Genomic DNA, 11,476 nt, shown 5'->3' with positions numbered 1-11,476 from the left:
GTAGGGCAATAGAATATACGGTCTGTACAGTACAAAAACCATTACGCCTGTGGAGAGTCCCCACAAGGATAGCAAACCAGACACGAGAGTGTGTGTGTATGTATGTTGAATACCTGGCTAATCAACACTTTTTTTGTAGTCAAGTGTTTAAGATTTTTCTAAACCCTCAACAAAAAGCAAAATTATGTTCACATAAAGACCTGTCATCATGCACTGGTGTTAAATAAGCATATAGGCATTTATTATGAATTATTATGTAATAATGATTGTCACATTCTCACAGGAGAACATTCCAATTGTAGTGTGCTTGTAAGTTCATATCAGCCACAGCACTATTAGCTGTTTCTCACGTAACTGTGGGTTAACGCAGTCCTAGTTTATTCTTACTGAATGTCTAAATAGTTCTCATCAAGTTGCCACCGGTTGTCATGGGCGGCAGGTTCTCACAGGATCCAAATCAGGCTCATGCTCATTTAATTATTACAACACTGAAATGCACCTTTTCTTATTCACTCAATCAAGAGCGCAAAGAGGAGCACTTCTGTTGCCGTGCCAACCAAGTCGATCGCTGCCTTACAGCCAGACTGAACACAACACCACTGGCCAGTTGCATAAACTTGGCCTCTACATTAAAACAGTGTCTTAAGATCTAGTATGACCAACTAGCAGTTAGCCAAGGGATAATCCGTTTTATTTTTTGGATTTTGTGACATTTTTATGTAAACGAATATGAAAAATGATGGCCAGTCTTAAAGAAAAACATTAGAAGACTAACTTGACTAGACCTTTTGTGCGCCTCAGTTTGGTTTACAGCTGAACAGACAGACTTAGTTGTTCTGTTTAGGGAGGTGGTGACACATGAAATACTAGCACTAATATCAGGAGGAGACAGAAATCTGAGGCAGAAATATAATACAATTGGTTTTATTCTGCAGTTTCTAGGTTACATGACTTGTCAGATGCAGAGATCAATGAACATTGGCTGTCTTTTTGAGCAGTAAAAACGAGCCTCGAGACATAATGCCACTGTTTTCAATGGATTCAAAAGATTGTAATATAATTTTGAAATGTTTGTAATCACAAGTTTCCCCAGAGGGGCCAAAACCTGGGGGTTTCGAAGCTTGAACAAAAAGTTAGCCATTGTTAGCAAAAAAGAGGGTTAATACACAAAGACTTTTTTTTTTTACAAGATTAATAATAAATCACTAGACATTCATTTTTACAATAAAAAACAGTTCTACACAAAACTTTCAAGAACTGAAGGCAAAATGCAACAGGAACAAACCAGGTAGGGCAGAAATCAAAGGCGTATTTAATTTTCTTTACTTCCTCAAACAAATCACAAAAGCTGTGATAAACAGGACTTAAAATTACATAAAGAGAAATTCGTTTTTTTTTCTTCACTTTTTTAAAATATATATATAAATATATATATATATATATATATATATAATATCAAGAGTATACCGCAAAAAAGGTCACAACTGATCTCCAACAAAACAAAGCTGCACGATAAATGTTATTTGTGACGCATAAAGGCACACAGAAACAGACAGGCTGCACACTGATTCGGCAGAAGCTATCTTACAGAGTTTCACAATTTTTTTTTTGTTTATTTTTATTTATTCATTATTTATATAAGAGAATCGCCCATTCTCTCCTTGATCATCCAACATCTGATACCACCACTAGCAGGCGTCTTGCCAGATACATACATATAGGCAAAAGAAATGTAGGGTTAGTAAACCAAAGAGGAAGCCAGTGTGGGAAAGAAACACTTGCTGAAGCCATGCACATATGCGCGCATATCAGTATCAATAACTTAATGTCTTAGACGTCCATTTTCGCAAACGTTCAAGTGCTGTCTCGCTCACTAATTGCACAAAAGTGTGTATTATAGCACATACAGTTCCAGGTAGACTTTCATTTCGCCTGGGTCTCGACGCACCACATTATTCATTCACCAGCAGACAGTATCTTGTGATTAAAATGGATTAATAAAAGGTGCATTTCCATGGCTAGAGGCTCCTAATTTCCACACGGAATTAAACCTGACGTTCTGGTTGAGCTAGTTCATCTAAAAAGCTCATCTTGATTATTAATATTTTTTCTTCAAACACTGAAAGAAACCTGGATTTTGAAAGAAGTGCAACTGAAATGTCCAAGCAAAATAAAGAGCTTTTTTTTCTTTTTGAACTGATAATACTCTATATAAGAAATATGAGACCACAAAAGGTAGGATATAACAAAAACCTGAGAGTCCAATAGTGGAATCCCCAGCAATGTGGCACTTCCATTTTCTTTGTATAGAAAGCTTTTTAACAGTCATGCAAGGGCACAGTCTTATTGATACAAGGTGGCTGGGGGTGCAGGGAAAGCAAATATAATACAAAGAAATATACAAAAATGAATAGAGATGACAGGCACTGTACGATTATAATAGACATCGATTTGAAATGTACCAATTATGACTGAAAAACTCAGGATTGTTCTTCGTCCCATGACAGAAGTTCCTCTAAACCTATCTAAATGATAAAGTCTAGTTTCTAAATAGACCTACGTGCATCTTTAGATTAAAAAACACCTGGATTTCGGGATATATGTAAACCTGCATGGCACTTGCCTTTTTTGGCAGGTACAGTAATGTGAGGGCTTAGGTCAAATTTTGGACACAAGTACACATTTTCCAAGGTGGTCTTCAAAGTGGTCTTTTCTTTGGTGCTTAAGCAAACAGATTGGTCTTTTCTAAAGTTTCTAAAAGTGATTCAGTGTTTATGATTGAGAACCAATGTACAAATAAGTTGATTAAAAACTTGTAATTATATATTATAACTACCTACAGGTTTGAATCAAATTTATTGTATATAAATAATTACAGGTTTTTAATCACACACATGTATATTAGTCAAGTCACTTGTATGGGGGTTATAAAACAATCTGATAAATCTACAACACGTTTTATTAAATTTTAAAGGGTCATTAGTAAATACATATTTGCATTCATGAAAATACATTAAAGCCTTAAAATGGCACCGTGGCAAATTTCGAGCTCTGTGCACTTTGAGGAAATTGGCGATGCACAACGTGGATAAATGCGAGTCCACTGCATATATATATTTAAGAATAGAGGAGATCTGAGCCCTCATTCTCTCCCTGTTTGACCTCTGTGAGACTTCAAAATGGCTTACAGACACTTTAGAAAAGCAGCTTGTTGGAAATATTAACAGGAGGCTAGAAAGAAGCACAACAATAACACAATCGTAGATATTTTTACTGAAGTGTATCAGACCACTGAGAGAAAAAGGGTTAATCGGAATCAAAAACCTTGACGAGATGTTGTCCACAAACACACGCGGGCAAACTTTCTCACAAACGGGCAGGAAGAGAGAGTGTGAGTGTGAGAGAAGCATTTCCATTGTAATAAGACCGTAAGAGTGAAGCAGGTGAAGAGAGCAGGAGTCCATGTTTTTAGCTGGGGTCAGAAGAACTTTGAGGGCTGCCTGTAGTTTTGGGATTTAGGAAGAGGAGGGGATAACGATGATGATGATGGTGATGAAGACCAAAAGAGGACCACAGCGCACAGTGGAGACAGAAGCAACAGCATGATCAAATCCAGACCAACACCTACAGACAGAAAAAAAAACAGATTAGTTATGGTTAAAACATGACACATTATGCAAATACAACTATATTCCAACCCTGGTGTGAATTTGAGGTTTGCAAAGAGCCAAATTACAGTAAAAAATGGCTTTGGTGAGTAATTAAAACACATCAGCAAGTACACTAGCAGTCAAAAGTTTGGAATTGGTAAATTAACACTTTTATTCAGCAAGGACACATTAAATTGATCAGAAGTGACAGTGAAGACTTTCTCTATTTCAAATAAATACTGTTCTTTTGAACTTATTTTTCATGAAAGAATATGCTTTCAACATTGATAATCATATGAAATGATGAAATGTTTCCTAATACTTGTTTCACTTCTGTTTCAGTAGCAAATCAGCATATTAGAATGATTTCTGAAGGATCATGTGATATCTGATCTTCTGGACACTATGTTGGATAAGATGCTGCATGTGACAATTTCCTGTGCTCTCAGTTATTAATAAAGTTTAAACTTAGTATCATGACCCATTGTTTAGTGTGTTTTTAGGATTACTGATAAACTACTGTAGTTTGATTTGTATTAGTTATCCATTTTAGTTTTAGTTGCTACAGTTGTAGTATTGTTGTCATTTTATTAGTTTAGTCTATATAGTTTTTTTATTAAGTTTTAGTTTTATTTAATTTGACTTATTTCAGTACTTCAACATACAAAATGGAAATGAAATAATATATATATATATATATATTGAATGTATTTATGTATATGCTTTAGTGTGATAGTGAAGTGACGTGTGGCCAAGTATGGTGACCCATACTCGGAATTTGTGCTCTGCATAGAACCCATCCAAATGCACACACACAGCAGTGAACACACACCCAGGCACCCGGGGAGCAGTTGGGGGTCCGGTGCCTTGCTCAAGGGTCTCACCTCAGTCATGGTATTGAGGGTGGAAGAGAGCACTGTACATTCACTCCCCCCACCAACAATTCCTGCCGGTACTGAGACTCGAACCCGCAACCTTCGGGTTACAAGTCTGACTCTCTAACTATTAGGCCACGACTGCCCCAAAAGCATCACGCTGGCCCGTGTGAGGCAGACATTTACAGAACAAAATTGTCAACAATGCATCACACCAACAGGCACTGAGCCCATGGTTGCTGTTGCCTCCATTTTCAATTCAATCTATCTAGAATTCATTCATTGTGTAAGTAGAACAAAACATTTCTGCTGATAAAATAGTGCCAAGAACATAAATATGGTTACTTACACTGTTTTGTAATCCACAGCTTGTCTTTACACTACTAACAAACCCATTCATTTCTTTATTTTAATCAAATGACCACTACTGTTCAAAAGCTTGGGGTTAGTAAAAGTTTTTTTTTTTTAAGAAATTAATACTTATTCCGTAAAGATGCATTAAATTGACCAAAACTGACCAGTAATAAGAAATGTTTCTTAAGCAGCAAATCAGCATTTCAGAATGATTTCTGAAGGATCATGTGACACTGAAGACTAAAGAACTATGAAACTATTAATAATTTTAAGAAATGAACAGAATGGAAATTACTCTTTAAAGGATTAGTTCACCCAAAAATGAAAATTCTGTCATTAATTACTCACCCTTGTGTTGTTCCAAACCCGTAAGACCTTCGTTCATCTTCGGAACACAATTTAAGATATTTTTGATGGCTCTCTGACCCTCCCATAGACAGCAAGGTAACTACCACATTCAAGGTCCAGAAAAGTACCAAGATGATCGACAAAGTAGTCCGTGTGACATCAGTGGTTCAACTGTAAAGTTACGAAGCTACGAGAATACTTTTTTTCGCAAAGAAAATACTGTTGTGAACTCGTGTCCACAAGTGACGCAGTAGAAACGAAAATGTGGAATAAAGTTGTTATTTTTGTTTTCTTTGCGCAAAAAAGTATTCTCGTAGCTTCATAACTTTACCATGTAACTACCACAACTGTAGTTACCTTGCTGTCTATGGGAGGGTCAGAGAGCCCTCATATTTCGTTAAAAATATTTTTAAATTACTGGATTCTTTGCACTCGCTTACGGTTACATGGAAAATAGACCGTGTTTGCACAGCATAAATGAGTACACCCTCTCTGAATAAATATAAAAGATGTATTTTCTTAATGATCACTAATATAATTAATATAATTCATGGAAAGATGGCAAAATTGAAACATATACTTAATAAAAACAACAAAATATATGCCGATATTTTCTGTAAGATAAGTAAATTAGCCAGTTTTGTTTAAATGAAGGATTGCAGAAATGAGTACACCCTAGATTTAATTCAGAAAATTTATAATACTCTAGTACTTAGTATGTCCTCCAGAACTTAAAAGTACACTGCTCTGACCCTTCTTGGCACGGAGTGTACAAGTTCATGACAAATTTTCACATCTGTGCTGTTTAACCCCCTGCTCTCTGAGCTCTTTAGCTCTTAATCACTTTAACAGACTGATAAGCTCTTTTTGCACTACACTCATTATATCTTCACAGTTGTTTACATCACTGGTTTGCACTCTTAACTGCCATGTGCCTTATGCCACTTTTTCTATCTCTTTTCTTTTCTTTTTTTACAATGTCCTTATTTATATATTGTATAGTTTGTATTTTATATATTTTTTTAACTGTATTTATCTGTATTATGTCTACTGTTAGTGTTAAGTGTTAACTGTATGCACCAAGGGTCTGAGAGTAACACAATTTAAATTCTCTGTATGTATGTGCTGTACATGTGGCAGAATTGACAATAAAGCAGACTTTGACTTTGACTTAACTCCTGGAGGAAGACCTCCTTAAATGCTCTGATCTTTAATGGGGAGTTTTGCTCAGCTCGTCTCTACAGAATCTCTAACAGCAGCTCAAGAGTGTTAAGATTGAGTGAAATACATGTCCACTGAAGGATTTTCACCTTGGGAGAATGAATATATTCATTTGGTCTCTTGAGACCAGAGTATGGATTCCCAGAAGTCTCTATTTTGTAAATATAGGCTCTGGAAGAGGTTAAATTAGTTTATTGTGCTTTGGCTACAGTAGGTAATTCTAGTGGTGACAACAACCATGCATGTCACTTCTGCAGGCTGCGTCATACTCTGTGAGATGAAGTGTCACTCTTTTCATAGCTTTTGCCAGCTCTGAGACACTTTCACAGTGTTTCTCCTGCTATTTTTCTAGCAAAAATTCACTCATCACTAAATGAAAACTTAAAGTGAAGAACTGATTATTTCAGGAGCCTTTTCACAAGTCCATTGTTTTTGAATGTTAGTGATACTTCTGCTATATTTTCACACTTAAAACAATAATTTGGTATTCCTCTTGTACCATTGTCCTTTTTTATGCTAAGAAATAAGTCACCTGGCAGTTCTCTCCCAAGTGGTTCCACTGTTGCCAGCATTAAGTCCGAGTATGATTCAGTGGGCTATATAACACTTTTAATTGTCAGGAAATTACTTGTCTTTAAAAGTTTTGGTTCAATATACTTACCTGTTGATCAAAAATAGCCATTTTGCACAAAACCTATACACTTTTTTTTTTAGTTTTATTTAGTAACTTTCAGGAGGGTATACTCATTTTTGCAACACAATTTTATCACTTTGATAAGAAAATCTTATTTTGCTGAATAATTTTGGCATTCTTCTTTGGTAATTGATCAAGCAGGCTTGTTGGAACATTATATCTCTAAAGAACCCTAACATGTCTTCTAAGTAAAGAGTAATTGCTGAATTTGTTAAGTTTTAGAGGGGGTGTACTCATTTATGCTGTGCACTGTATGTGATTGATTTTGTATATTTGATGCATGCACCTGGCTTTAGTCTGCAGTTTACCTGTGCGACAGGCTATGGTCTGTAGCCTGGTTGGAAGCGGGCAGTTTCTTCAAAGATCAGCTCTTTCAAAGTCTCTTTGGGCAAGTCATCCAGCTCCATATCGAACTTAAATGGAGCCTCTGCAACAGGCTGTGATGAAAAAAATAAAGCATAGTTAATGTGGGATAAAATTCTTTACCCACAATTCTTTTGCTTATACCTATACTGTACAACGTCAGTGTTGGTAGACAAAGTCCTACATTTATCAAGTACAGTGTTTTGTCCAATAGGACAAGTGCTCAACTCCATGCAACAATGTAATTGTAATTTTTGAATTAAACTATGCAGCCATAGATGCAAACAATATCAAATGTGAAAAGGCAAAGGCATCCATAATACAGAAAATGTGCTGATCACACATGACATGGTAACATTAGAAATCTTACATTTCAACTGCTAAAACAACCAATTGCATTTTACCAGACATCAATACTCGATAGATGGTCAAAGGTTATTGTGGCCATGTGCCTATTAAAGTGCACTTCATAGTGCTCATGTTTGAAACACTCTCCACCTTTGATCCCCATAAACTCTAAGATATGCAAGAGCGGAGAATATGATTAAGCTAGTGTTCTTGAAAGCAGAGGACAGCAGAATATAAGAATCTATATTTATCTTTTACTTTATTTAAATATCATTGTTATTAAGCATGTAAATGTTAGATTATTATTATTATTGTTGTTGTTTGTATTGTTGCTCTTATTGTATCTTTGTATTATAATAATGATAATTACTATTATTATTTAGCATGTGAATGGAAGATTACTATTATTATTAACAGGCTTGGGAGGGTTACTTTAAAAAGTTACATTTACAAATTACTTAATGAAAAAAGTATTCAGTAATGCACCACAATATGAAAGTAATGTAATCTGATTACTTGTGGATTCCTTCAAATTCAAATTAGGGCTGGTAATTTAACGCGTTAATTAGATTAATGAATTACGGTGAAAAATAACGTGTTAAAATTATTAACGCATTTAACACACTTGCCACTGGACCCCAGACCTATGTGGGTCATCTGACATTTCATACAGCTGATTTATGACAAATATGAGGCAGGGCAACAACTCGCTGCGTGATGGAGCCTAGAGAACGTAGTTAGAATGTCCCTAGAATTCAAGATATGGGGCAAAAATGCTGCTGTTTGAGTTTTTGTCTAATGTTTACATCATATATAGTTAAGCAATATCACACGAGCAATAAGTGCAATATCACACGAGTGCAAATGTGATACTGATCTTATACAACAGTTCAGTAAATAAGTTAATAGTGTTATTTTTTAGACACAATGTTGTCTTGTTTTGCTCAATGTTGCCAACGAAAATATAAAGACAAAGCAGAACTGTTCATCTCCGAGCAACACACAGCGGCATTTCATTTCTTAATGCACGTTTTCAACGAATTAGGTGAACCATTTGGCGCGTTGGATTTGAAGTGGCCCTGCACAGACCGATCGGTGTATGACATCAAAGTACCGCGAGAGCGATTCAAAAGCATAAGGAGCCGTCTGCTCTCTATAGCTCTTGCGGTACTTTGATGTCACACACCGATCGGTCTGATGGCGATTCAAGTCGAACAAGCGTAATGATTCAATGGACCATTCATAAACAACCATTTACTTCACTCCTGAACGAATCGGCCATTTGAACGAATCAAGTGAATGAATAAATGACATGATGACTTAATCAGTAAGACATTTACCACCACCTACTGGCAGTTTTAGTTTATTATTTAGAGTATAATTTAATTAAAGAAATAATTTCATATTTCCATAGTAATAATAATAATAAAATTAATTATTAAAAGGTATAGTTCACCCACCCAAAAATGACAATTGTGTCATCATTTACTCACCCTCATGGTCTAATAGAGTATATGTAATAAATTTGATCAAACAAAATATTTCTTGCTGAAGCTACTTTTTGTAATGTCTTTTTGATGCTTTACACAATAAATGACTTTAAAGGGGTCATATGATGCGATTTCAAGTTTTCCTTTCTCTTTGGAGTGTTACAAGCTGATTGTGCATAGATAAGATCCCTAAAGTTGCAAAGACTAAAGTCTCAAAACCAAAGAGATATTCTTTATCAAATTTAAGACTCTGCCACGCCCCCCTAAAATGGCTTGTTCTAACACGCCCCCACATATCTACCTCACTATGTGGAAATATTAGCATAATGCCGCCCAAATGTGCACGCAAAGAAAGGCGGCGTTCAAATGCGGAGTTTTGTGCAGCGCAGAGTAACGCGTCGTGTGTGCATATGTGTGTGTGTGTGTGTGTGTGTGTGTGTGTGGGGAACAGGGTCACATCACAGGAGAGTGAACAGTCTGTCAGAAATATAGCACGTCAGCTGTCTTCATCACAAACACATACCAGCTTCATCACTGTGTCTGTCACGCGACTCTGTTCCCCTTTCAGGCTCTGTCTTTACATTTATTTTGAAAGATGATGAAGCTTGCGATTATGGTAAGGGGCGTTACATTTCCGACGAGTGCTTGCGGTGTTCGGCCAATCACAATGCACTGGGTCAGCTGGCCAATCAGAGCAGACTGCGCTTGTCGGAAGGAGGGACTTTGTAGAAAACGAAGCGTTTGAGAGGCGGGGCATAGAGGACCTACAATAATGTACAGTATTTGAAATATAATGTGTTTTTTGAACATTAAAGCATGTAAACATATTCTGTTACACCAAATACACAAAATAATGATCTTTAAAAAAGCATCATATGACCCCTTTAAATTATCTTTTGGGAGTAATTTCTCAGCCAAATTTAATGTGCGATTAATTTGGGATTCATTAGATTAATTAATCGCCACATCATGTAATTAATTAGATTTAAAAAATGTAATCGCTTACCAGCCCTAGTTCACATATGTAAATATAGTCAGGCAATATCATCAAAAATACTTATATTTATTATCGATATGATGCAAAATACAAACTGATGCACAAAATAAAATAAGAAAATGCCATCTATGCTGTAAATAAATGCTCTGCTCATATGAAACCAGAACACAACAGAAATGTTTCCGCAACAGAAAAAATACAGAATACAAATTTATAAATAAATATAAATATTTTAAACAATAGGTTAAAAATGATAAATTATGAAAATTATGTTTTAAGATGTACAGAAAGCACTTCTCTTTCTCCCACTCTTGCTCCCATACAGACGCACACACAAACAGTACTATGGACACACGCTGCTCTGACGATTTTATCAGTAAAATAGTTTAGCAACTTAAAAAGCTACATGGCATTTCACACTATCAGGGTAATAACAGAGCTGTTCTTTAAGCAGCTGAACTTAAGAGTTTCTCTAATAAGAGTTGTTGCTCTTATTATCTCACAGTGCATTGTTATCTTAGTCTTGTTAAAAAGTATTAGGTAGGGATGCGCCGATAGGATTTTTTGGGGCCGATACCATACCGATATTTATCACTTCCTCTCTTATTTGAAATTTTGGCATCAAAATAGATAGCATTTTGATCATGTTTTAAATCAGCAAAGTTCAAAAACACCTACATTAAATTATACTAGCAGTTTTATTGCTGCATCATCAAATAATTTCTAATGAACATGGATTGGATCCATTTAACATTCAGCAGGCCTACATAAATACAACCAAACAAAGATACATATTAAATAAACAGTGCGTTTTAGGTATGTTTAACAGTTTTCAGGTACAGAAATAACGTAAACAAATGTAAAATAACACTTCACTGTATAAATTAAATGCATATTAATCCTTCTTTATTGTAACAGAATTTATTATGATTAATCATCTAATTTGTTTTTGTATACATTTTAATATTTTTTTTGTAAGTTTAAATATGTATGAGATCTCCTTTACTAAGGCGGGACTCTAATTTTGATGGGTTTTCTAGTCTATGGAGCAGTTATGGGTAATGAAAGCACGCAGTTCTTCAGATTTAAAGTTTGTCAGTTTATTAAGCACCCCCCGAAAAGGCATGAGATCTGTA

At 35.5% G+C, this 11,476-nt stretch overlaps 1 protein-coding gene across 1 annotated transcript in view; it reads right to left on the bottom strand.

Annotated features, from left to right (window-relative positions):
• Positions 1–1,193: 1,193 nt before the first annotated feature.
• The window catches only part of LOC107599610 (mitogen-activated protein kinase 1), a 38,386-nt gene continuing 28,103 nt past the window's right edge, over positions 1,194–11,476 (bottom strand). Inside the window, exons 8-9 of the mRNA XM_016291257.1 lie at positions 7,451–7,579; positions 1,194–3,624 (exon numbers count right to left, since the gene is read on the bottom strand). Of these exons, the coding sequence (XP_016146743.1) occupies positions 7,463–7,579 (117 nt within the window). The 3' untranslated portion in view covers positions 1,194–3,624; positions 7,451–7,462. The remainder of the gene's footprint in view (positions 3,625–7,450; positions 7,580–11,476) is intronic.

The sequence above is a fragment of the Sinocyclocheilus grahami genome, unplaced genomic scaffold (assembly GCF_001515645.1).
Source record: "Sinocyclocheilus grahami isolate Dianchi unplaced genomic scaffold, SAMN03320097.WGS_v1.1 scaffold269.1, whole genome shotgun sequence".
Lineage (NCBI taxonomy): Eukaryota > Metazoa > Chordata > Actinopteri > Cypriniformes > Cyprinidae > Sinocyclocheilus > Sinocyclocheilus grahami.
Note: the sequence above shows the minus strand (reverse complement) of the source record. Positions and strands in the feature narration are given on the sequence as shown.